General features: G+C 39.3%; 1 protein-coding gene across 3 annotated transcripts; it reads right to left on the reverse strand.

Moving 5' to 3' along the window:
- Positions 1–2,986: 2,986 nt before the first annotated feature.
- Positions 2,987–27,282, reverse strand: RCOR3 (REST corepressor 3). Of its 3 annotated transcripts, XM_084283985.1 has the most exons (12): positions 27,250–27,282; positions 26,880–26,936; positions 21,636–21,713; positions 20,111–20,163; positions 18,172–18,333; positions 17,687–17,811; positions 16,066–16,144; positions 13,230–13,448; positions 11,550–11,627; positions 10,720–10,777; positions 5,139–5,380; positions 2,987–4,708 (listed from the first exon to the last, which is right to left on the reverse strand). In XM_084283985.1, exons 2-12 carry the CDS (start codon positions 26,926–26,928, stop codon positions 4,364–4,366), a joined length of 1,488 nt encoding a protein of 495 aa, XP_084140111.1. In that variant the 5' UTR covers positions 26,929–26,936; positions 27,250–27,282; the 3' UTR covers positions 2,987–4,363. The 3 variants fall into 3 exon arrangements, with proteins under 3 accessions (XP_084140111.1, XP_084140112.1, XP_084140113.1); XM_084283986.1 differs by lacking the exon at positions 27,250–27,282 and having other exon boundaries at positions 26,880–27,004; XM_084283987.1 differs by lacking the exon at positions 5,139–5,380 and having other exon boundaries at positions 4,360–4,708.
- Between the last annotated feature and the right edge of the window lie 174 nt (positions 27,283–27,456).

Raw genomic sequence — 27,456 nt, forward strand, 5'->3', positions numbered from 1 at the left:
TTCACTGAGACACCAGTCAGAACAACAGGCATTGTATTTCTGCCAAATATAAATAGATATATTTATAAATATAAATATATATAAAGTAGCTTCTTTGGAGGTGGGATCTTGTTCCCAAGACAGGCATTTTCTGTGCTCACAATCCTCAGCCTACTGCAAAATGTTTCAACTCCCCCAGAATGTAGCTTCATGGTGACAGAGGGTCTGTGAAAAGGACCATCAGGTATCAGGGTGCAGGCCTTACTTCTGATTTACAGCTCTTGATACACAGTGAGCACAACACAGGACTTCTTTTCTATTAGGACACAGTCACATTCCTGGAGCAGATTGTGATCCCTGAATCTCTGAGGCTACTTTTGTGATAGTCCTAAGGGAACCTCCCATGTCAGTAACATCAATGAGGATTTATTTTGCTGCTATGATTATTTTCATGTGCAAAACTACACAAATAGATTTATTGTAAAGTTCTACTTCACTATCACTTTTAGGATATCCATTATATAAGCAGGCCAGTTGCTTATCAAATAGTCCAGATACTGTTGTTTGTATACTTTGTCTCCTCCCTACTGGAGTAGAGCTTTTTTCATCCTTAATTCACCAGTAACAGGCTACAAATGGTATTAAAGAATTTAATTTTTCTTCTGTATTTCACATTCAGCTTCCTATGATCTTAGAGCAGATCTCTTATCATGCCGGTGCCTGCTTTTAACTCACTCCGAGAAAGGTAAACTCTGAGGTTTAGCTATTTCAACCTCAGGAAGAGCTGGAGGTTCACCACATTTATTAAAACTACTGAGTTGTATTCAGCACATTTTACAGCTACATTGCAAAATGGTGCACCCTAACAGCTGATAACTTCTCTATGGTTTCCTTTCCATTTTGAAATGCAAATTGACACAAACACTTTCAAGAAGTTTCCCTTTGCCCTGGCTTTGCTTTCATCTCGACTACCACATTTCTGCCTAGCGCCAGTTCTCACTTCAGCCTATTCTCTTCCTTTGCTGGCAAGAGGCTCAACAATGGCCGCCTAGTAACCTTCATCCTAAACTCTAACTTCGTAATTCTTGTCAATTCATACTGAACTTTGTGGTTTCCAGAGTAAGAGGTGTATGACTTAAGTAAAAACAACAGAGATGAAAACCAAAACCTAATGACACAGGTCATCATAATTCCTTGTGCTCGTGATCGGCTGTAAAACAAATTAAACTGCTTTACTATGATGTGCAATGTTTAGTGATTGTTTTTATTAATGCAGAAATACCTGCTTAACTTCATACCCATTCTGATTTAAAGTGCAACAATTAAATCTGATATTTTTGTACATCCATATTTTGCAAGTGTTGTTCCTAAGAAGACATGTAGTTCAAATTATGCCTCGCATTTGTAAAACCTATCATTTTTAGTACCGTTTTGCTTTATTAACTAAAATAAACTGTACAAAAAGCTGTAGAGTTACATTAGCATTGAACAATGTAGGATACACGTTCTCTGCCAAACTTTAGTGTGCAAACATTTTACATTTTTTAAAGTGACAAAATTAAGCCAACCTTGAAGTCAGAGTTCATTACTACATTACAAAAACAGGAGACCAGATATGGCAAAAGAAATTCCCCACTGAAATCAACACCATTGTATAATTTTATTTCTAATTCTTAAAAAAATATAAATGAATTTAGAAGAGAATCACAGTATAAGGGCCCTAACATATTAGACCATTACAAGGTACATAAAAATAGAAGACACAGATTTCTTTGAAACTTTAATCCTTTGATTAAGCAGCAAGCATATCACTCTCCAGGCAAACACTGCTTAAAACAAACCCTACCCCCAAAAACAGGACGTGCAAACTGTATGCACATACTCTGCAAAGCACACAATAAAGACATTTTGCTATGTACATACTTATTTAGTACTACAAATGCTAGGAGATCCCTACTGTGTGCTACAGTGTTTGTAAATTAAAAAATACTACCTATCTCTGACCCTCCCTCCCCCCTTCAAATACAGCACCTTCGCCCAGTTATAGAATATTTAAACAAGATTAAACTGAATTACAATGTACTGAACAGTTTTATAGCAGTTGGCAGTGGCCAACTCTACTGCAACACCCAACATTCTGCATACTGAAGTCTATCGACAAGAGACAAGACAAAAATTAGCAAAGGTACAATACGCACACCTGGGAGACTCAATGCTAAAAGAAAAAAGAAAAAAAAAAAACAAGAAGAAAAAAAGAAAATAAAAGAAAAGAGAGCAAGAAATACTGATGATTTATCCTATCACTATTAACAACTAAACTGAGATACTCAGGCTGTTGAGAAGGTTTTCGTATCAGTTTGGAATTCTGGACAGCAGCCAGATCAGACCTGTGTGTAGCTGTTGAGGGGACACTCAGGACTTCCAGAACAAAAGTTTAAGTGATCACAAATTCCTTGGTGCTTGTTCTATGATGCTGCTTCTCTTAGAAGAGAGGTCAACTGATGCTCACATAGTGGCTAAGAACCTACTCTGATGCAGAAGAATATTCCTAAGAAGGACCCTTTTTTGTATGAGACCTCAGCACACTAGTGATAGCTGTTCAGAAAGAAAAATCAAGTTTGATCTGGAAATATATTTGAGCGAAGAACTAAACTATGAAGGTCAGCACCTTAATTTCAATTCAGGTCACAAATATCAAACTCTAATACAAGATTTAAAAAGGAAACACGATCTGATGCTGTAAGAACTTCCCTTTGCAGAAATGAAAAACCTTAGCCAACTGCTGAACTGAACGTTAGACGATTCAATTTATCTGTGAAAAAGCCTAGGGAGAGCACATTCCATTTTCTAATATAGTCTCATCTTAGTCAAGGGCAAATCTAGTTAATAACAAAATGGATTTAAAAGGACTTGCAAACACCACTTCAGTTATAAACAAAAATAATTTTATAGAACAGTATGGCAGTCAACACAAATGTTTCTACACAGTCAAGAATGCAACGTTTTTCAATAGCTTGATTCAGATCACAGTTTCAAACACTGCTACTCAAATTGAAGCCTGATTTCCTTGGAAGGTAGAAGCATCTAGTAAAAAAAAATACAAAAAAAAAAAAAATCACTGCTGGGTATGAATCAAGGTTTTAAGACAACAAGAAAAAATTAACAAACACATAGGAAAATAATAACCTTATAATCTCCTAAAATTTGGGAGCTGTAATTAATATCCAAATGCAGGTTTTAGGTAGTGAACAAAACAAAAGAAAAAAGCCACAATAGCCTCAACCCAGCTAGTCAACTCTGCCAGCAATAGCAGATATCAGAAATACTCCTTTACCACTCAGACTGGACTGGCAGCAGACAGCCCTATTGCCTACAGTATGCTACCACCACCAGCCTCTGTGCTTTCACAATGAATTTTTAGATGAGATCAATGAGCTAATGCATATGAACTGCTAACAGACATTCTCAGAGGAATGAAATTCTACTGTACTTAAGTTAGAAGAATCCGTGGAATAACATTAAATGAATAGCTCTTGCTAAACAGTTCCTCTCCTGTAATCCCCCTGGGTGTTGAAAGTTGCTGCCTTTCTCTCCACCCCAGCCTAGAGTGATATTGCAGTAGGACACCTGTTTTCAGATAACTTCTATTAGAACACATGTGAGATTTATTATGTTTGGTACAATAGCTCATTGAGTTTTTAGAACACTCTTTTAGAGGACTATTTCATAAGACCGTACCTTTTCTTTCTTTTTTTTTTTTTTTTTTAAACAAGAAAAAATGTTCTGGGAAAAACATGGAGAAGAAACACCCACATTTTACAATTGCTTGAAATGCTACTACCATTACCTAAACAGGGCCAAAAATTCTGAACCTAAGGCCATTAGTTTTTTTTTTCATCCACTAAAAAGTACAAAAAATAAAAAACAAAAATCACACACACAAAAATAACGCTACATTTAAGTCTCCTACAATATTACTTATTCCTAGATTTGCCAGACTACTTTTCTGTAATTAGATGTTTGACTACAAAGAACTGTAATAAAATAAATAGAGTAAAAATCAGTTAAACCAAATCTTGGTGTGTTGAACATTTATTCATGTAAGAAGTTAGCTTCCTTCAACAGTTATTCACGTAGAGGAGGGCTGTATTGTAGGCATTATTCTGCTGTACAAGTCTTCTACAAAAAATATTTTTATACAGGTGGTCGTTCGGTCGTTCACGTGGTTCCATTTCTGGTTATTATCTTGCTCCTCTGTAAAACTGGTCTGATACCTGTGAAGGATTGCTGTTTTCTCCCCTTCATTATTTGGAAAAAAAAAAAAAAAAAGTACATTGATACTGTTTTTCAGCTGTAGGAGTTAGCATAATTCTGCTTTATTTCTTCAGTGCAGGGTGGACTGAGATTCTGTCTGAATTCCAATAAGCGAGGGTGGTTGCTGGCCGCTAACTGTAGTTAACACCGGCCTTGGGTTTAGACGAGGAGGCATGGAATTAGCTGGGCGGATGAGCGGCGGGGGAGGCTGATTTAGAGTTGGCCTTGGCTGAATAAATCGCGCCTGTTGTTGAAGTGGCGGAGGCTGGCGATGGAGCGCAGGAGCAGCAGGAAGCGCTGGTCGAAGTAACGGGGGTGGCTGATTTAAAGTTGCCATGGGAGCGGTAGGTGCTGGAGCAGATGCCTGTGCTGGAGGTGAAGGGCCTAAACACTGAGTGGTCGGAGTGCTTTGTGCCTGCACAAAGGACAAAGACAAGATTGCATGAACAGCCGTGCCAGCCGGAATGCCGTGCCGTTGGGTTGCCACTGTCCACTATACAGGAAACAGCATTTATCAAACAAAACCAAAAAACTGAGAAGTTACTGAAAAGAAATCGCCAACCAAAATATTATAGACAGCAGAACTAAAAATATTTATGAAGCAAGAGTCTTCTTTCTAGAACAAGATCTGCATTTTAACAATAAAACAGTAACGTGATCGTCACTATGCAAGGTGTCGTCCTGTTCCCAGCGGGTTAACGACATTGGCTGAAGTTCTATGCAAGCTTATCATCATTCTTTAGAATGTGGTTTGCCACTCCACACCAGTTAACCTTACATTACATCACTAAATAAAATGCTGTTCCTCAACCCATGCTTACTTATATCTGGTACACAAAACACACCTCATCTTCTTCATCAGTGCTCTTTCCTGATGGCACATTAGAAGTATTTTTTGTGTCCTCCCCTAAAGCAGAAGCATCACCATTAGAAGCCAGGGTTCCTTGTTCCGCTTCCCATTCCTGCAATACCTCCTCTAAGTTAAACCGACGCCTGTAGTTTACAAAGAAGTTCTTCACTTGGCCAACAGTCTTGTTGCCAATTACATCTGCAATAGCTTGAAAATCTTTACCATATTTGCGGACACCTGGAAGGCAAAGTAAATAACATAGCTGTGAAGGATCAGTCAGACACAGCTACGTGTGATGTATTTATAGAGAGAACCTACGGGACCTGCAAACCAACGACTCACTAATTAGGCGGACTTCTCAACTAGGAGAAGGCCTCAATTTCTATTAAAACAAAAAAAAAAATTAATTGCATAGCTATAAACACATAAATGAAGAACTTTATTAAAAGGTCATTACCCACTCTTCTTAAAGATCCTGGCTTACTCACCAAACCAAGCCTCCCAACCTAAAACCACAGAGATCTGGCCTCTGACAAATGCAGTAAATCTTTCAGTGTGCTTGGACTGAAGGCAGAAGCCCAAGCTAAGTTCAAGGTGGGAGAGGGAGGATGACTGAACAAGTGTTTACAGTTCTAACAAGACATGCCAAGGAACAAACATTGACAGCTTCGATAGGTTCCCTCCATGCCAGCCACCCACCACCTGTGCGAGAGCTGGCCAGCAGCAGCACTGAGGGCAGCAGGCACGGGACCACGCACAGGGGCAGAGTTCTGGGAGTCACAACACACGGCTCATCCCTCCATATGCAGAACGCTCTACTGAGGCTACCGAGTGTAACCAGCCAGCATTCGCTGGACAAAGTCTTTTTAAAGCTTTCATTCACCATTCAAGCTGGGTAAACAACTCTGGAGTTTTGGGACAACCACCTAGGGGAAAGTAAATAAATATAAGCTATTGGAGTCTGTTTCTAAGAAAGCCCAGCGCAAGCCTCCAGGATCAAATTCTCCGGCAAAAAGCAGCATGACAGAAGATCTTTGCATTGTTCATTTCACTCATTTTCACATCAATATCAGTAGGTTACAAGTACTCCAAAAGAAAACACTGTTGAACCTTTCCAAAAATACCAACACAGGCTTTTTAAAGTTCTAAAATGGCATTTGCATATAACAGCAACTACAGGTCTACAGACTTTTGTAATTTTAAACCTAAAATTGGAATTATAATCTGAACTTTATTGGTTCTCTGTTTTAATTAGGGTACATGTCTAGTTACTCCTCTCTCTTGCTTAAGAAGAAAATCCCGAAGCTCTCCAGCATCCTTGAACACAGCTGTACAATCTATTTTTAATCATAGAGTGGCCAGAGGTCTAGAGCCTAGAGAAATTAAACATTACATGGTTGTACTCTGTGGTACTGTTAGGCACACTCCAGGCTCAATAAACAGAAGCCTCTTTTTTGCTCCCAGCTATGCATGAGTGAATTACAATTTGACTCCTGATGTGAAGCTCCTGATCGCTGAACTCATTCAGAATATATTACAGTGTTTAGAGGACAGGCATCCCGTCTCATGCCTCATTTCATGTCTTGCTTCAGAAAGTGAAACGGAAGATTCTGAAGGTGAGAGTTGTTTCCAATCCGAAAGCTATGCTTCTTTTCATCTTAACTGTTAACAGTATGATCTTCATCTTGTTCTGCTATTTTCTACTCGCTTCATTAATAGGCCTTTCTGACGTGGCACGTACACTCTCTAACATTTAAGAGAAAATTTCAGCTCTAGGAGGGTAACAATTACTGTAGCTGAAGCTGATGCTACAACTGTCAAGAGCCTGGCTACATTATTTAAGATCTTTTCTTGGGCATACAAAAGAATCCAACCTCTCTGACTGCCAGAACCTTGGAAAGAAAACAAAAGGACCTAGCAGAGCCTTGTGGGAGAGAGCATATCTAGGCAAGGCAAATACAGGGATTCGGCTTTTCATTCTCAGGTGTTCAAGGTACTAGCTAAAGGGGTACTAACCCCTTAACAGCTGCATATGCCCACAGAGCAATCCCACCAGTGTTTTAATATTGATTGCCCTGTCATTATGACCCTTGCTAATTTATGATGGCCGTTAAATGTCTACAGCAACGTATCTAACATCCTGTAGAAAGTGTCCAGCAGAACAAAGCACATTTTTGCTTGAAAACTATTTCAGACCTTTAGTGATTTCTGGATTTTCTGTTATTATGCTCTCCATATTTCTTCCTTCCCCTTAACCTGCAAAACAGCTGAACCTGTTAGCTAACTTGAAGCTGGCAGATGCAAGGTCTTAAAGCCTATTTCCAAGCAGACAGTTGGAAAACTGCACTGCGCCTTCCCTGAGAGCCCAACGATGAGAAACATCTAAAGAAAAACAAGCTTAATCAGTTTATCTGCACACAGCACTTATCATTTTGGACTCTTTTCAGTGTTATTTTGTACTGCTATAGCATCACCACAATGGCTTATACACAATGCCGTAGTAAAGCATTTTTAAGATGCATCAGAAACAGAGGGAGTTCAATCCTTGTTTATGAGAGTTTTACATGTGTTGGCACATCTGTAAGAGCTGATGCCAACTCATCATCCCTTTCAAATTGGCGGGCTTTACATACACGTCCTTATAAACATCACCCAAGCTATTTCTCAAGTGTTTAATATGTTATTAATTAATTTTTTTAGGCTGCTGCCAGTGCAATTCAAAATACAGCTGCACAGCCTCACTTCACAGGCACCCTTTCCCTGGCTCAGATGGAACTAGTCCTGTTGATGGGAACCCTTCAAGATCCTCAAAACTTTACCCAGGTAAGAGCTGCACTTAACTTTGCTCAATACTACTGTGTTTCATTTTAGATGTGCAACTCTGGGAAACTCCTAAGCCTGAGTTTTACACTTCCTATTGCTGTGTGATGCCGTGCAGCACAGCACACACTGTCAGGCGCACAAAAACATCAGCCTGAGCCCAAAGCAATATAATACAGCACCACAACGAGGCAGAAACAGTTAACCACAACCTCCAGGTTATGACAGCTGCAGTTCCACTGGGGTGTGATTATAGCGCTCCTGGCAACTAGCTTATGCAGAGTTGTTTTTTTTCCAACTGTTTTCCACTGCGATGCTATGAAAATCATGCCTGCTTTTTGATTCAAATTGTGTTGTTTAGAACATGCCTTAAAACATTTTTGCAAATACAATTTTCAAATGGCTGAAATCTTAGTTTGAAAAGATGGCTGTGCTCACAGGTTCCTATACACAAATAAACTTTGCGAGTTAAGAACACCTCATATGATGAACTGACAAAGTTGAACAGTAACCTGATTAACTATACTGCAAAAGATTGGCTCAGAGATCATAAGCCTGAGTTCACAACCCCACTGCAGGCAGCCACACTACTTTTAAGATTACACACTCAGCAATACCTTAAGGTCTTTTTTTCAATACCTCTCTTTAGTTACTGCCAATCTCTCTAGACTAGCCCACAGACTACAAGAGTTATGTCATGTTTAGAAAAAACAGTACCAAAACTGTTACTGCAGGTGATTTTTCTGATTCTGTAGTAGGATTTAACATCTGAATTACAGTGAAAAAATTCCAGAAACGCCACCTACCTGAATAATGCTTATGATTTCTGTAAAATTATTAAAATCACATGCCAAAATAAATCAGCATTTGATGAACTAAATCTTTTTTAAGCATACAAACTAAATGTCCCCATGCTCCAGTCAACTGGCAAGTTCAAGCCTAACACACACTACTGTGGCTTTCAGTACAGCAACCATGGCTGCTTCTTTTAAAAGCAGAGTCAGAGCTAAAGATAGCATGGCCCTTTCATATATTAGGCTACTAATTCAAATAATTATTTTGAAGCAAAGGATGGGACTTTAATACCTACAACACTCACGCCAGGAGGGAGAATTTACCACCAGACAAAAGGTAAGGGTGGGATAAGAATATTTTGTCCCTCATGCTAAGGTGTTCTTCCATCCCCATTTTATACAGCGGCCGAGGACTAAAACGGAAACAGTATATACAAGAAGCTCATGGAAGTTCAGTGAAAACAGCTTTCTTCCAGCAGGCATGCTTTCTCTTCCCACCCATAAGTATTGAGGCTGACTACCTTTATAAAACATGAAACGTTCCTTCAGGCAGAGGCCAGAAGACTAGAACTCCTCTCCAGGCAATTGCCAATCCTCTTTCTCTTTTCTCCATGCTCCAGTTTTCTCTTTTCTGTTGTTGATTACACAGTGCCATAGCTTAACAAAAGCTCATCGCATTCTTATCACTTCCCAAACTGTTCCTTGGTTAGAGCTCTGATAATTAAACTCTGAAAATGCAAGATGATTTGAGTTCTTTCATCCTAAGGCGGGCACAATGAACCTGGATTATCCCCAATTCTGCAGCAAGCATGCTACCTACTAGACAATCATATTAAAGACAGGCACCTCCTTCTGTTGCATTCAGAAAACTAAAAAGTGAGCTAGTTACTAATACTGAGAAAAAGAACTTGGGACAGAAAACAGTTTGGAGATGCAAATCCCAGTTTCAGAGGCATGTAAATTGAAAGGCATGACTTCAGAAACACTATTCTCTTCAGTATTTCTATTCACGTTTCAAAATAAGCCTAACTTCAGGATCTGTCTTCTGGTAAATGACTACCAGGTATGGCATGCCTGACAACTTTAAACTCCTATCCTGATCCAACTGAAGGTTTGGTACTAAAATTTAGTCTTTCATTTAAAAGTGTGTGAAGAATACAGGGATATACTGTAGATATGTTTAACTAAGCTAATGTGTATTATCTTAGAAAAGACGATCCACAGAAGTCAGTCAACATATGATGACTTCTAAACAGTAACAGGCTCTCCAGAAATTTCCTTTGCATGTTCTTTGATTAGACAGTGCACATAGAAGCAGGACAAGAGTCCATTTTCTTTCATATAAACAAAATAACAGCAAATTAGCCATATTAGTAGCCTGCTAGAAAATCATCTTTTTTAAATCATCTTTTTTTTTTTTTTTTTTTTTTTTCTCCAATAAGACAGTTAGTTCAGTATCCATTCAGACTCTTAAAGGCTGGCTAGATATCTGCTCTTTTATTCCCTCTTGAACAGAAAAAGGAAAAAAAAAAAACACTTATTTCCTGTAAAGCAATCTTATTTCTGCCTTTTTGCTACTTTAAGGATATGGAAAGATGTCTTAACAATTTTTGCTTCAAATTTTATTACTTCAACAACTACCTCAGTCTTCCATTTCGGAGAAATTCATGTAAGGTTATTTAAAAAACTATTGGAGGGACTTTTCAGTACTAATACAGCTGTTAAACCCATCTTAGCTTTTCTATTTGAGATTTAATATAGGTAACCAAAAGACCAGTGTCATGTTGCTTGAATAAATATGCTAAGTATTCTCACTAGTTTTGTTGTTTTCTCAATGACTTCCTTATAAGACCAGATAAAAGTTCATCTTTCATTAGAATGAAACATAAGCATATGCCTGAACACCTCTTAAAATTCTTCGCATCAGATTGTTACTTCAAGTTGCTACTACTATGAACATACCTTGTACTGCAAGAAGCTGCTCTTCTGTGGTCCAACGGGCATTGATTTTCTGATTAGACTATTAAAATTAGAAAAATGGCACAAAGATCATTAAAATGTTTCAACAGCTGTAAAATATCTGAGCATTAGAATGTGTTTTAGTCACATGACAGACTGTATTACATAAGTAAAAATCTCTTGATTGTAAGCCATAAAGTTTTGCTTTTATGAACAGGACATAGCATTTAAGGATTTGAGCTTAGATCTACAGCAACAGTTTTTCCTCTGCTTTATTACAGTTCTTCACCTACAACATAACTAAAGCACAAGCTAACGATCTTTATGCGGGCAGAATTTGAATTTAACTGTAAAATTTATCTAAACAATTAGAACTTGCTGTTGAGAGTGTTTCGCATTCGTGTTACATTTCATTTGCAAGCCCTTAAAACAAGCAAGAAGAGAACCTCTGTAGTAATATCACACACTTCAAATGCCCAAATTTATATATACTGATGTTTTCACAAAGAACATAGAATTTACTGCTAGCAATCCAAATAAACTACTTTTAACCAGAAAAACAATATATCAGGACTCAATTTCAGCTCCGTATTGTCATGAACGGATACAACATTTCAGTTTCTTCTGCTTCTTTATTCAGCCAGTTGCCATAAAAAAGCCTACTACTAATTTCTTGTAAAAAGACCAGACAGACTCACCAAAGCATGTTATTCAATGGATCCTGTTTAAGCTGCTGCTGAAATGCAAATATTATGCTGCAGCAAATCATATTTCTGTAGCTTCCCACTAATGTAAGTGCAAGGCCACAAGTTCTGATATTTATTCTGATTTACCTCAGGAGGTTTGAATTCTTCAATCCCGCCTTCCATTTTCTGTTTAAGTGCACTGTTTACTTGCTTAGCATTTTGAACCTTGGTCAAAAACAACAAAGTTAATCAGCTCCACAAAGAAAGTTGGTCACTTTACACATATATCTTCACTAGGATTGCCACAAGTGTACCTCCTAAGTTAGAAAGAGAAATATTATGGTTTAAGGCTTCACTACTTTTAACCATTAAAGAAAAAAATAATAAAAGATGCAGCACAGTTCCCTATGGAGAGAAAAATATTTAAGCCAGTCTTTCAAAAGAACAGTCCGAAGAAATATTAAAAGAAGGACATAAAATGCAAGTTTTGATAATGATACATATGTTCTTGAAGAAGAATGCAGAATACATGGTTCTTAGGTTTCTAAGTGAAATGTACTGTGTACGTAAATTTCTTCCTTCTCCAAAAAGCACTTTGAAAAAAAAATGGAAAAGTATGAGGTGTTTCCAGTTAGTTGCTTCTGACAGACTGCTTTTTATTGATCTAAGACCATCATAATGAGGAAATTACTTAAAATATGTAAATAAAATACCTTAGTCTACAAAGAGAACTTCTAAACTGTACATATACATATCTGTTAACCATTCAAACCTGACAGTGATGCACATAAGGTAACACATTGAGAACATAGTTTTGCAGACTACGGTGCAAAGCTATTACAAGAGTTCTTTAAGTATGGACACAAAAGCAGACAACGCAGTGGAGGATTCTAAAGGCTGCGTCCATGAGATCACTGCAAGAAAAGAAGAGAAAGACAACCTCAAGGATGTAACTCACCTACACTCAGGCTAAACAGTGAAACCCACCTATGCTATTTAGTCCCAAAGTCCTGTTGTGATAGAAAGAAGCATATTTCTCCTGCAAAAGAATACAAGGGAGCAAGAAGCCCACAAAACCCTTTGTTCACTCCATGACTTTGCAACATGGCAGCTCTTAGCAGTCTATAAGGAGGCAGAAATTCCAGGAGATAAGCCTTCAATTTGTAGCCACATCCCTCCTAGAAAGCAAGCATGCACATACTGCTATACCCTTAAAAGCTTGAATAGATTCTGTGTTTCCACTTTAAGTGCCACAAGTTAACTTCTTCATGCAAAGGCAGGCAAGCAATAGTCCTCTTAAAAGTGAAGATTATAAAGCAGTTGTTTTAAATTTAACAAGAAGTAGAATGCTCACCAATTCAAACAGAGAAATAACAAGGCCCATGATTTTTCCCCCTTATACTATCATGTGATGTGGGGTAAGACATCCAAGAAAACAGCTACAATTTTAAGCATAACAAATATAACTTCCACTGCTTCATTGGTCTTATTCTCACTTGTCACATAAATGCTTTTTAACAAGGTTAAGACAAAAATGTGACTTTGTTTTTCTCCTGTTCCCAAATCAATAACACTGTTTTCGTGCCATACTTCCCTCCTCCCCTTTTTAAGGGGTCATCTTGTTTCATGTTCTCCACAAAACACGTGAACAAAAAATAAAACTGAAGAACAGCTAGTGTCCAGCTTTTCTGGTGATAACTGTGGAACAAATTTGGAAGGCTTGCATTAAAGAAAGTTCACAATCTTCACAAATAATCTTATAATCTATAAAATCATTACAAGAACACTTTGAGATGAAAACAAAACAAGACCAATAACCCATGGTACCTGTCGCTTTAATGAGATTAGTTCCATATCCAGCTGTCTAAGAATTGTGTTGGCTGCATTGGGACTACAGGAAACAGCTATCACATCTTCCTGGGTCAGGTACATGCCTTTTGGTGGACGGCATTTGGAACGCTGAGAATGGTGGCGATGCTGCAAGCTCTGATACTCTCTTCTACCCAGCCCTATTTTGCTGGTCTGAACAGGCTGCTCATTATTGCCCTTTAATTTACAAGAAATAAATCATTAAAGAATAACAGTAACTTACATTCAATTTCTCTAAAGAATAACGTATTGCATAGCATTGTAATGTCATGTTTATGACCCAGAAAACCTAACCTAACATCCTTCTCTGCATGCAGTATCCAAACTAAGCCTCACAGATGCAGCAATATAGCATACTAGCCATTTGCTGGATAAGCCTGCATTAGTCAGGCTTAGAAAGGTCAAATTTACAATCTTTTCTTCTTTTTTCCCCCTCTTGAACAGAGATGAAAATAGAGTAAACTGTAAAGAATCACAGTATCAATACTGTAAAAGAGGACTGGAATCACAAACCTCTTAGGTAAGCAGAAAATAAAGAATATATACACTGTATCTTTAAACCAAGTAATGAGGGGATTTATATACATTTCATTCTGGTTAGCTACAGAGATATCAGGTGAAAGCTGAAAGGTGAAGAATCAGAGAAAGTCAACCAGGACTGGCAAGAATGCATGATGGCACTTTTTCCTGCTGCAAGTACTCCAACTTGGAAAGCAATAGTACTGTTTGTTTTGAGAGGGGATTTGAGATTTGGAAGAGAAAATTAATTTACCTTTGCAGTCTTTATAAAAATCCAAGCAATTTAGCAAAGTTAAGCCTTTATTTTTCACTTTTTTTTTAAGTGGAAAGGGACGGCAAAGTGGAGATAAAGTCATTATAACTGCTCTTTTGATATGTTTGGATGCCTAGGAGACCTTTGCTAAAAGTTTCAACTTTGTCTTCAATAGGTGTTGTTGCACAACAAGCTAGTCTGCACCTGTGTGACTCTTGTAGAGCAACTGGGTAGATTACCTACAGACCAGGAACGGAAAAGCAAAACTGACTGTCCCTGTAAGGATTTTTCAGTTCAAAGCAACACTGACTACCAAAACAAAGATGCGATTCTGGCTTTTTTTGCTACCTCAAACAGCTCCTCACTGCTCCTTCCTGCTGACATCCATGCAGGACTTACAGAGGCTAACTTAAAAGCACTTAGGATATTTGTTCCACCTTCAAAGTTGATATAAAACCTTACACCTTAGACATCTACAAATTTCAAGGTTAAGCATACTTCTGGCCCATTTATACCATTTGTCTTCTGGTTCAACATTGCTCTTTCAGTGTGAAATTGCAGTTCTTAGCTGTTTAATCTAGATTTAAAGAAAAAACATTCCTTCAAGTTTCTGTCCTGCCAGGCTAGAGGGTTTGGCTTGTTTTAGCTTTCTCTGGTAAGAGAAATTAAAATTGCCCTGTGCATTTAAGTAGCCCATTCACTTTATGTTTTACATAGGAAGTGAAAGTATGCAAATCTCACTAGAAATATTAGTTCACATAATTATCTATTGCGGATGAAATAGCTGTTCAGAAACTGCAAAACTCATTGTCCTGTTCCTAGAAGTCTATGAACATGCTACTTTCATGCTGGAACATGTGTCGTGATTCTAACAATAACTAAGTAAATTGAACAAAATAGCCATTATTGACAAGTGGCTTAGGTGGCAACTCAAACCAACAGATGGTAAGAACACTGTTATAATGGCAGAATAAAAAGTAAAAATGTTCGTTATCAGAGCTTGTGCCATTTCAAGTTCTAAACAACATACACAAGCATGTAAAAAAAAAAAAAAATCAAACTCTTATACAGAAAGGTGTCTTTGTAATTGTCCTTTTTTCCTACCTAAGGTAGTTACAGAGAAAAAGTGGTACACTGAAGGTCATGGAAAACAGAACGGAATCTAATACCGCCAGTCTCTTACTCAGCATCATTTTTGATAGAACCACAATGTTTTATTACTAATCCTAGACGCTACTTTATGAAGATACTATTTCAAGATGGGATATTGAAATTCTGCACTGTCCTTTCCTCTCATTCTCAAGGAGCACAAACACTCAAATTTTAGGAAAATCACAAATACATAGAAGTTGATCAAGAAAACAAATGTTTACATGTGTAACTGAGCTCTTCTAGTCTTGCTCATAAATAACATTTATGAAAATAAAAATAATAACCTGAACATACCCCATACACTGCACTTATTCGTAAAACTAGGAGCAAGTGCTCATTTAATGAGACAAAAATATTTTTCTGTACATCTACTTGTAGGAAGCATCTCAATAAAGCCACAGATCAGTTGAAATGCATAACCTCACTGTGGCTTTGAAAGAACAACAAAAAAAGTTATTCTTAGAAAAAATGTCATTTACTTTTACAATAAAAACGTTTAGTTTCCGATAATTCACAACCAATAAAACTGTAAACACACAGTAACAAGACAGAAGTAGGGGGCATGTTGTTTTGCCAGGTAGTGATAGCACATCTCTTGTAAAACTAAGATCATTCAGGAGATAGCAAAGGTTTGAGACATACATTAAGCCCCAGAATAGAAAAAAAAGTATAAAGTTTAGTTTCGTTGGAAAGTAAATAGTAAAGTTTAGTTGGAAGCCATAAAGATCTCAATAAACTAAAGACCCCATGATTTCATCAGGCTGCAAACAGGTAGATGTTAAATTGTTACACGTCTCTACTGCAAATTATGCTGTTCACAGTAACACAGAAAACAAACAAACGGACATTCACCATTAAGTTATCTGTTACCTCCTTTTTGGCTTCTTTTTTGGGGTCATAATCGCTATCATTTCCATCCATTGGATGAGCTTCTTCTACATCATCATCACTGTGGACAGATAAGAAGCTAGTCACGTTATCAAATTTTTAATCCCAAACGGTATGACAGAATTATCTACTCTAAAATATCTATTCTAAGTAGTCAAGCTTTATACATTATATGACATCTCAAAGGTATTTGTAGTTTTCAAAACAGAGCTTCTGCAAGCGTGTTTCTTTTACTAAATTCTGATAATTTCTACGATAAACAAGCAACCCTGAACTGTAGTTTCAAAACCACTTGTAAGACAGTTTAACTGGCACCACTGCCAAGAAATTTGATGTCACCTTTCTTCAGTTCAACTACTTATGCCAGCGTGAACACTTAGATGGTCAACTATATCAAGGCTAGAAATAACCTTTCATTTGTCATGTTAGTTTTAACAGAGCAGTTTTCCAGTCACTACACCAGATGTACGAATAAACCCTTGTTTAGGTCTGTGGGGAGCAGAAGAGGACAATATAAGATGGGAAAATACAGGACTATTTTTTGACCAGTTAAAAGTGCTCAAGAGCTAAAAGCTTAGGAGGGGAAGGAGAAATGTGCAATCTGCTATATTTATTCAAAGACAAAAGATTGAAAAGAGAACGGATTTTCCTAGTCCAATCCAGCCATTTACATAATACCATGTCTGACTAAGCTGAATGTAAAAAACAAACAAACAACATTCTATTTACCACAAAACCCCAAAATGCTGTATTAGAAGCAAACTGATTGTCTTCCGTGATTTTTCAGCTATCCGGCCATAAAGTAAGCATATGAATTTTTAAATTTCAGGAGGTTTTTCTTTTCATGAGTATAATTAATTACACTCTTTTACTCTGGTTTGTCAGTGTTTCATACATGAAAAGTCATGCCTTCTGATAAACATGATTATGGTACTCACACAATGAAATTATTAAACCACTTTAAAAAAGGTGAAGGATAATACGAAAGCATACTTAGCGCAATGTAATTTTAATTTCATAATAACTAGGTAAAATGTCATTCCCCTTTAACCAAGACAATTTAATGCTGTTTTGAGCTTTGATTCTCTTTGACTCATAATAGTTTTATGTCTCCTGAAAATAAGATTTATACAAAAACGTTTTAAAGTTTTGCTATAAAATAGTACTTAGGCATTCTAACTGCTACAGACCTTTACAGCAGTTGAGCTTTTAGTTATAGTTCCATCCTAGTTTAAAAAACAAAACCAACCACACAAAAAAAGCCTTGCACCCACACACTCTCCTCCCAATAAAATAAAAGATAGGGTTACATTTCCCAAATGAAGTGGTATTTCTAAACCGCATTCCCAAACTTTGTGTTCTTTAAACCCATTTTTACAGTTATCAATTAAGTATTCAGGTGTGTTATAACAACTGATATTGACCGGAGTAATATAGTTCTTAAAGCACAGGTATCAAACCCCTTGCTAAAAGCAGAGATACCACAGATGCTCAAACCTAAAAGTACAGTTCATGCTTAAGCACAGTGTCTGGAAATTACTAAAAAATCTTTACCAGAAAGACTTCAAGTCTCTAGTCAGCTACTTAAGAGTACAAAACTTACCTGTCACCTTGATTATTTCTATTAGCTAGCTTTCGAGCCTGACGATCCATCAAACTTGTCCTAGAGCGAGTTTTTTTCCAAGAATAGTAGTATTTTACAAGGCTCGCAATAGTCTTGTCTGGAAGCTAGAAGAATTTGTTAACATATTAATATAATTTTTCATTAACATTCCACCGAAGTTTATAATTCTGTTCTGTTTACAACTACCTTTACCCAAATACCTTAAACACATGGATGAGATTGAAACAAGGGATATATTTTGTGTGCATTTTTAAAAAGCTGGGGGGGGAGACAAGGAGGAACTTTTTTATTAGAGAGGAAAAGCTATAGCTTCAGGACACACGAAGGAATGAACTTAAATCTTACATTCTAAGTTGTGCCTGAAGCTTCTGTGCAGAAATCAAGATGCAATTTTAGCCCAATGGGAGCCCTTGTTCCAAATGCATCTGAACTGTTTAATGCTACTGATCAAAATTTTACTTTACCATTTGCTGGATCCTGTGAAAGCTCTTTCCATGGAAGCTAAATGCTTGTTCAAATAAGACTTTATCTTCAACTGTCCATTCATCAGGGAAAGGAGTGAAGTTAGGGAGATCCGCAAGGGACTTCTCAATATTGTGTTTATGCCAGAACAACATGCCGAGAGCCTTTGAAGAGAAATAGTCCCTTTTTGGATTTAGTCAATTTTCTAAAATGTCAAGACAAGTTACATTAAAGAGGCAAGCATTTATTTTACATAAAAATCACTATCAGAACCCATTCTCAAAATGTATTTACAATTTATTGGCTATGTACTTATAGGTTACAAAAATTCTCTTTGGAGATGGTGTGAAGAGTGGGCACATCTGTACTTTATTAAAGCTATGACAGCTAGATAATTTAAGGTCGGCATGGCAGCAGTACTTCTCAAATAGTATAAACAAGGTTGACAGGCTCAAATCTGACCTGCTTTCTTCCTTCACAAGTATGTGTCACCTACATAGTTCCGTATAGGCATTCAGGCCTTTATTACCAGCCTACTCAAAAAAAAAAAGAAAATAAAAATACTTTTCATCAGCCAGAGGATCATCCAAAATGCAAGTCTGACAGTTCAAAGTGAGAGTGGTCTTTCTACAACTCTCCAATCCACACATAACAGCACGACCGCTCCCATGTCACACGCACCTAATAAGGAATGGAAATCTAAATGTATTTTTTTTTACATGGCTCATTTCTTCGTATTCTTAAAGAATTTTAGACTAATTAGACTTACTGCCAGAGAATCAATGACAGACTTGGCATCAAGTCTGGCAAGGGAATTGGGAAACGCAATCCACTCAGTTTCAACCATACAGTGCAGACATGATCGCCAGTTGCTCATCAGCTCTCCAGACCCCCTGACAACACACCTTCTAATAACCTGGACATAACAAACCTCTTCTCATGTTAAAATGGCAACCAGCAAGCATCTCTTGCAAAGAGAATTTCTATTCCACTGTGAACAACCTACAAAATACTTTGTACTATATGTTGATTTGAAAACTAGTCCTTTTGTAGACTTATTCTGAGATCCCTCCATTCCCTCTCCCCTAACAGAAGCCAAGCCATAAATAAACATTGCCAAACTGCACTGCTTTCAGCACCATAACAGTGGCAGCATCTTCTTCGGATAACAATTGACGGACAACTAGTAAGTCTTTGCTACCACGAGGTTTCATCCTCCAAAAGTTGATCATACACCATGTTCCTATTTGTATATCAATTTTTTATATATATATATATATATATATATATATATATATATATATATATATATATATATATGTAGTCTCAGTTTTACATAAATTAGTTAATGTACAACTGAACTATGTGCAGACCAGCAAAGTTTTAACCTGTACTTTTTATGGGACGGTGACTAAAAGTTACTAAAAAATATTAAAATGATCTTATTTGTTACTCTCAAACACAGAATTTGATTCTGTTTTCCTGCATCTAGGAGAAAAAAAAAAACTCTTAGAGGTGTTTTGCTTTTTTAAAAATATGCACCAGACCTTACCACTTCTGTCCCTATCCCAATTAATGGTTTAAAATTGTACCATATTTGCATTCTAGTATTAAACACTGATTTTGTTAGCTACTTCCCTAAGAAACTCTTTAGCTAAATATACACACACAATTGCATGACATGCCCAGTGTATCAAGAAACATACCAAACCTTTCAAAAGTGCACATTACAAGCTGAGCATGTCATGAAAACAAAGAGCTCAATCTTTTGCAGAGAATCCAGAGCACAACTGTATGCAGATCCATTTAACTGCAGTGTTTGCTGCCGTGCCTGAAGAAAAACAGCGTTAATTAATGGTAACCAAGGGGAAAAAAAGAGTCGTGTTATACATTTATATTAACAAATCCTTTAAATTAGCACTCTCATTTCATGGCACTTACCTGTTCCACATTGTATCCATGTTTTTCCTTTGCTATTGCTATATATTCATCCACTGTAACAAAGCAATGTCAAAGTTATTCTTCAGTACTTAGAGTTCTGCTATAAGGTCACACAGCATTAGCCATCTAGAAAGGGAAGACAGGCTTCCCATGCCTTAATACACTACATAGGCCCTGGACTCCCTAAACAATAAATGTACTTGTAGCTTTATTCAAAGTAAAGAAGCTCGCTGTCTTTAATACATTTAATTTTGTATTGAAGTTTATACACTAATCAGAGACTAGCTGTTTAGAGACAGGCTGTCTTCTTGGAATCCACTCCTCTCCTAAGAGCACAGACACAATGGGGGTGCCCAGACAAATGTTAAAAAAATAATGTAAATAGATTCTAGATCAATAACTATGCACATCCTTGATGCTAACATAATTTTCACTGACCAACATCAATTTTAACCGCCACATGAAGTCAGCTTTCAATAGAGAACACAAACATTCAATGAAGTCACTAACTTCACCAATATTTTTTTTAAATCATATTTTGTATATTAGACCCAGCTTTGAGTTGAACATTTTCCACTATTGGGCAATTAAGTCTGATGGAAGTCCTGCTAGTTTTGATCTTCAACAGGTACTCTATTTCTGAAGAAACGAACTCATCCCATTCACCCACTGCAGTTCACAATTAAGTGACAACTAAATTAAGTTAAAAGGGAGCATAATTGAGAAAAGGAAATAATTATATCTTCATTACTCAAACGAAACAGAGATGTCCTTGCTATGAACTGCTGCAGCAAAGAGTTAATCGCACTTTAAATGAATGAAGAAAATGTTCAGTAATCAGACCTGTATTTTATTTCTAACTGTTCTTCAGTAGAATAAGGTACACTCCCTCAAAGGCGAAGAGGGGCACAAACCTCTAATTACTGGTAATAGTAGAAACTGTCTTGAGGACCAGATTCTCATGACTGCATCCTCAAAGTTTATTACCCTATACTACATATGGGGAATCCTATCATAGGAGGCAGTTTGAAACTGAATTAAGCAGATAAAATCATGTTTAGTCAGATGATTCTACTCTGATGATTCTACTATTTCACGTCACTTTTGCAGAGAGAAAATGCTCAGTTTTTCCTGATGAGAAAGAAAAAATAATATTCCCTTGAACAGGGCCTTAACACGTCTTTCCTGAACATATCCACTGCAATTACTTCTCTAAGAAATTTAGAGTGACAAGTGCCTCATGTTTAGGTGTTTTATTTCTTTATTAATAATCAAAAGGTTTCAGACATTGGTCTGAAACATGTAACACAGGCACCGTGATTTGAAACAAAGACTTGACTACAAAGTAAGAGAAGGGGATCTTTCTTTTCCCTATGGTTCTCTAAATAAAAACAACGTTTCTCTTTTATTTTAATTTACTAATTTGGAATTTCACTATGTATAAAGCAAAGAGCAAACAAGCATACCAGAAACAATTACATAGTTTAATTTCAACATTCAAATTCCTAAGCAGGGCAGGACTTACACTTGGCATCCGGAATACTATGATATGGAGACCATACGAGCATCCCTCCATTATCTTTATCAGTATATTTTGTGGCACCTGTAAGAAAACAAGCAAGTCTTAGTATTTATAAATACGATCTTCGGAACAACTATTCATGGGACATGAAGTAAAAGTCAACCATATTAAGAAGTCCGGCCCAACTAAAGTGAGGGGGAAAAAAACATTAATTCCACATTAATTCTTTAAGACATTGAATAGCTGACTTTCAGCACTGCTCTCAGAAGGTTCATTCATGACTGCTAGATAAGATCCTACTTACCACAATTTGAGCATTAAAGCCCGTTACTAAAGTTGACATAGATGCCAAGTTTAAAGGTGCTTGTTTTGGAACAGTTCTTAGGGATTCTGATTGTCTACCAGCACTACAGACAGTTCTGATTTCTGTAGCCATGCAATTTTGATATTCACAGCCAACCAAATTGCTGTAGAAAGTATTTAGATTGAAGAGCCTTTGTTTGTTTGTTTCTGCTTCTCCTCCACCTGAATGCAGCAAGGGAAGCAGCCTAAGCCACCTATCAGGAGGCCAAAGCACGTTTTGCAATACCAATGCAACCTTGTAAAAAGCACTAAATCACAGTCTCTGATTTTAAGAACAGATTTTAAAATAAATTACCCAATATTGGAAAAGCATCAACTAATAGTTGTCTTCCATGAGTATTCTACAACTGTGTGGTAGTACAGAAAAGCTCTTATGGTCTGTTTGTTTACAACAGCTTCTCTTGCTAAGACATTGCTCAACAACTGGAGCATTTACACTAGTGTCAGTATAAACTCCTCGAGGAAGCACCCCAGAAGAACCTAGCTTGCATCTTTCCTGGAGACAGACAGATTTATTTCCCCAGTGAAATAATTACTTTTTCAGTCCATTTTAAGTTTTCACCCTTTATATTTAGGTTCTACATCTTGTTGAGGGAAATACAAGAACAAAGTGCTTTGGAAAAGATAACTACTTAGTGCTTTCTAATCTTGTACTGTGTTTTGTTGTTCTTCCCTCTTTAGCTTGGCAGCATTTTGTAGTTGCTATCATCTTTGCAGTCTTTAGATCCATTATGATTGTGAACTTGAGAACGAGTTAATCAGAAATGCTAAAAGAACTTGTGTGTTGCCTAAAATCTGTATGACAAGTAACTGCAACAAGTTTAAGAATATGCAGAGAAGCCATAAAGCAACACTTTCAAAGCATAAGCTACACACCACAAACAAACAAGCAAGGAGCAACCTTTCCAAGTTTAGTAGAAGAAGAGATTCCTTAATATAACATTCTACTTCAGATAAGGAAAGTAAGCAACTGTTAATCGTTAGGAAAGCAGTATTTTTGTGGAGAGTGATGCAAACCTGTTCCAGTCACATCATTTCTCTCATCCAGTCAGTTTTTATCAGAAGGAAATGACAGTTACTATGTACCCCACTCTTTCAGTAAGAGATGAGTAGAGAATAGGATGACCACAAGAGAAAACACGAATTTACCAGTTTCCATTTGTGCACATAAAATGACTAATGGAAGCATACCCTCAGTTTTTCCTTGGAAAAAAAAAATCCAGACAGACACCTGCAGACTCGTTTACATCATGGACATTACCAGCTCTCAGGTATTCAAGTCCTGAGGTAAAAAACTTAATTTGTCATCTCCTTGGCACCCGCGGGACACCACGCGTGCAGTGCCACGCTCAGGGTGCCAGCTGCCAGCAGCACGCCCTTGGGAAGCAGCACTGTGCTCCGGCAGCAGTCAGACAGCTGCACCTTTCAGGTGCCACCTCCACACTGCTGAAAGGAAAGCAAGGTGACAGGCAGCTTGGGATGCACACAGGGAGGTTGGTACTCGTAGGAAGGCATCCTGACCTCAACCCAGGGTATCCATGGCTGCGGCACAGGTCACCCCGTGCCACAAGCATGCCCAGGTTCTGCCTCATGTGAAGAATTTTGTCCTTTGTGCCCTGCATATGCAAGCGAGCAGCACCCTCCCACCCCTAAGAAGGCCGCGTTGCTTCCCAAAGGTGACGCGCTCCTTCTCTGCAAGACTTACTGGGGACAGAGGTTGGAAACACCGGGCAACACAGGAACCCACACAGGTTAGAGGAGCAGAGCTGCATGCCGGTAAGGAAGGTAAGAGCCCACGAGCTACACCTCTGACACAGCCTTCCCTTCCCACCCACATCCAAAGCACTTCAGAAAAGGTTTCTGCATGCGGTTGCTGTGCCCCTGCCCTCACCCCGTGGGGAACGGGGCTGGCTGGAGGTGACCCATGGGCACTCCAGCTGCTTCCACCACTGCAGCAACACCTTGGCACATGCTCGATCTCAGTTTAGCGTTAGTAGAAGTTAGGTATGCCTGGAAAATGCTGTTCTGTACGCGATTACAAGTACTGAGAATAAAGTAAGTACCTAGAAGCACATACTACTTAACAAGGGCATTGGGGGGGCTTAGAAAATTCAAAAGACGCTGTTTTCCAGCATAGAAAGTCCCATCTTCTTCTTAAGAAAGCTTTTGAGGCTTTTTGAGGAATAAAACCACAGAAACTAGCAGGAGAAAGAACTAAGCTTTGAAAATAAAGGATTGGACATCTTAAAAAAAGAAATCAGGGACAGATGGCAGGGAACAAACAGAAAATTGTATATTCTTCACCACGCCATTTAATAATTTCAATTTAACAGTCTGTTTTCATATAGAGGTTAGGAGAAAATTTGTAAGAGTGTACAAAGACATGGAATCCATAAATGACCTTAAATGCCACCAACGCACTCCTCTTAATACCCTCCCTCTCCACAAGAGCAGGAAAGACGTAGTTCTGCATCAAGCAAGCAGAACTCATCCTAAAGCCTTTGGGAGCTCATGACCTGGCAGAGTTAGGACTGCAGCCATGCTTTATTCGGAGTAAAACAAAACTTCCCTAGCAGCATCTCATGAGGATCGCACAAAGCATGGTGCATCCCCAGTGGTGGCCCGCAGTACAAGGACACCAGCTCCCTAACAGCCTGCTACAGCAGGAGGTGGGGCAGAAAGCAGAGGCAGACATAATTTCACCTCAAGAATATAAGAATATATATAATATAGCAGGAGGAGACAAAACCTGGAGTGCAGGAGATGGTTTATTAACTCAGTAAATTAGGTATGGAGATCTAGGGGGTTTATTTTATTAAAACCATTTTTCACAGCAAGCAAATTTATCTCGGTGTTTTTAATTGTCATTACATCTAATAGCAATTTGTTACAGCTCTGTCTGAAGGCTTGCCTGTAAAATGGGGGTGCTGTGTAGAAAGTGGAAAGAGTGAGCATGTTTCAGCTAACTTCTCCTAGTTGCTGCTTTCAATCACTTGTCCTCTCCAAGAGGCTGACAAAGAGTTGATTACCTTTTTCTTAAACCATTTCTTATTTTATACACGAACTCAGGTTAAAACAAACTTACTGTTGTCACAACCTTAATCATGAATGTCTTGTTCCTCAACATATTGTTGCAAAGCATTGCTCACAAATACTGATAAATGCTGGGTAAGCAAGGCCAAAGACTTGTTATTTGTTCTACTCAGTATTCTGTACGTGTACCAGGAGCAGGCTTTGTACCTTAGACTATCTAGTTTCACCTGACGTTGACTCCTGCCTTCCACCTATTTGATTTAAAGGGGCTAAGAAGCATTCAAAATACTGTAAATAAATACATACTCTAATATACCTGGTAAACAGTCAGAAAAAGGGCCTTAAAACAATCCCAAGAAGAAAAAACATTAAAATTAGTAAATTAGAGATAATGTCTGCATCCATACATGCAAACCTGGACGCCTGATGGAATGCCCATGCCATCATTTGTGCCATGAAAAAATAATCATCTATGTGCCTACTTGAGAAGACAACAAGAGCGCAGCTTTTCGCCCAGTATCTCTCACAGATGCTGCCTCGAGAGTCATCAGAAAGAAAATATGAAAGCATGAGATCTTGCTGAGATCTCCTCAGATAGCTAATCTTATAATGTGGTATGCATTGTATTTTTATACTTTCTGAAGTTTTTTAGTTTGTTATTTTTCATATAAAAGATTTAGCTGTTCCAAGAAAGTTAGTCTTGTCACCCCAATCATCAAAATTTGTGCATGAGGAACAATATTATACATCTTCTACAAGACTTAAAGAAAAGTTTCCATCATTAAGGAGCTGCTCTGATAAACTAAAGAGCATGCATTAATCCCAGTTGCTGGGGGAGGGAGCATCAATTGAATGCTAGCCCCCCAAACAACATGTTCAAGCTCCAAGATGCCTGGTTATAAGAGAGGATAAAATTAGTCCTGTAGTAACCAGTGCAATGATCCTGACGCATATGTAGTTTACAAAATTGAAACTACAGAATCTCAGCCATCCTACACGGGGTGAAAAGCCCTTTTAATCAGAGGGAAAACAAACGCTCTGCATTTTTCTAAGTGGCCTGTAGGAAAAACAAGCCCAGGCTGCACATTAGAAACGATCATTTTTATTTATTTTTATGAAAAGAGAAGGTGTAAGCGGTTAGTCTCATCAACAAAGAGACCTGGGCTACGCTCCCCTTTCCGGGGGAAAGGCATTCCCTTCTGCCAAGAACCCGCATCCATTTAATCCCACCCTCTCCCCTTTCTTTTCCCCTTGGCCTTTCTTCGGCCTGTGGGGACTCGTGCCCATCAACAGGGGCTCCGGCTTTGGGAGGCACCGTGCGAGCAGCTCCGGCCCAATCCTCTTCCGGTGGGAAATCATCTGACACCAATGGAGCCTGCCTGGAGAACAGCAAAGTAGACGGGCTTCAGCAACCACAACCGAGGAGCCCTCCTCCAAAACCTCGCCGCCCGCTGCACCACGAACCGGGCACCGGGCGGGGCGGGAGGGCCCCGTACCCCCGGGGGCAGGGCCCGGGGGGGATGAGGAGGGTGAGGAGGGCGAGGAAGGCGGCTGGGGCTGCAGCAGAGGTGCCGGCCAAGCGCATCCTCGCTCTGGGGATCGCCACCTCCTCGCTCTGGGGGAATAATAGCGGGTGGCGAAGGGCGAGCGCCTCAGGGAGAGCGCCCAACCTTGCGCTGCCTCAGCTGCTAATTAAGTGTGTGCCCCCCCCCACACACAACCCCCCCACAACCAGCACAAAGCCTCAGGACACCCCCCCCCCCCCCCAACACACACACACACACACACCGCACTCTGGTGAAATAAAAATAATAACGAGGTAAGAATTAAGGATAAAAGCAGCCGTTTTACCGGGCTCGAAGTCGGGGATGCGCGCCTGGTATTCCGCTCCGACCCTCATGCCTACATCTGCAACACAGGAGGGGGGGGGGGGGGGGGGGGGGGCGGCGGTTAACGGCCGCGCCGTCCCAGCCCAGCGCCGTGTGGCGGCTGGGGGGGGGGGGGGGGAGCCGCCCGGGAGCCCCCCCGCCGCCGCTCAGCGCCGAGCCCCCGCCCCCGGCCCCCCCCCTAAAGCCCCCCCCCCCGAAGCCCCGGCGACCGCCGGGGAAAGGGGCGGGGGTCGGGGGAGGCGGCTCGGCAGAACAATGGGGCCGGCGGCGGGCGGGGGGCGGGCGCGGTGCCCCCCCCGTACACACACACACACACACACACACACACACACCTCAGGCGCCGCACGGGGGCGGTGAAGGGGAGCTGGGGGGGGGACGGGGAGCGGCACAGGGAAGCCCCGGGGCGCCCGGGTCTTGCCCCACGGGGGCTCCGAGCCCTTCTCCATCGCGACACGGGCCGGGGGGGGGATGTGTGTGGAGAAAAAGCGGCCGCAGCACTGCCCCCCGCCCCCGGTGTTAACACGGAGCCGCCATGTTGC

Source organism: Netta rufina (assembly GCF_964035555.1).
Source record: "Netta rufina genome assembly, chromosome: 3".
Taxonomy (NCBI): domain Eukaryota; kingdom Metazoa; phylum Chordata; class Aves; order Anseriformes; family Anatidae; genus Netta; species Netta rufina.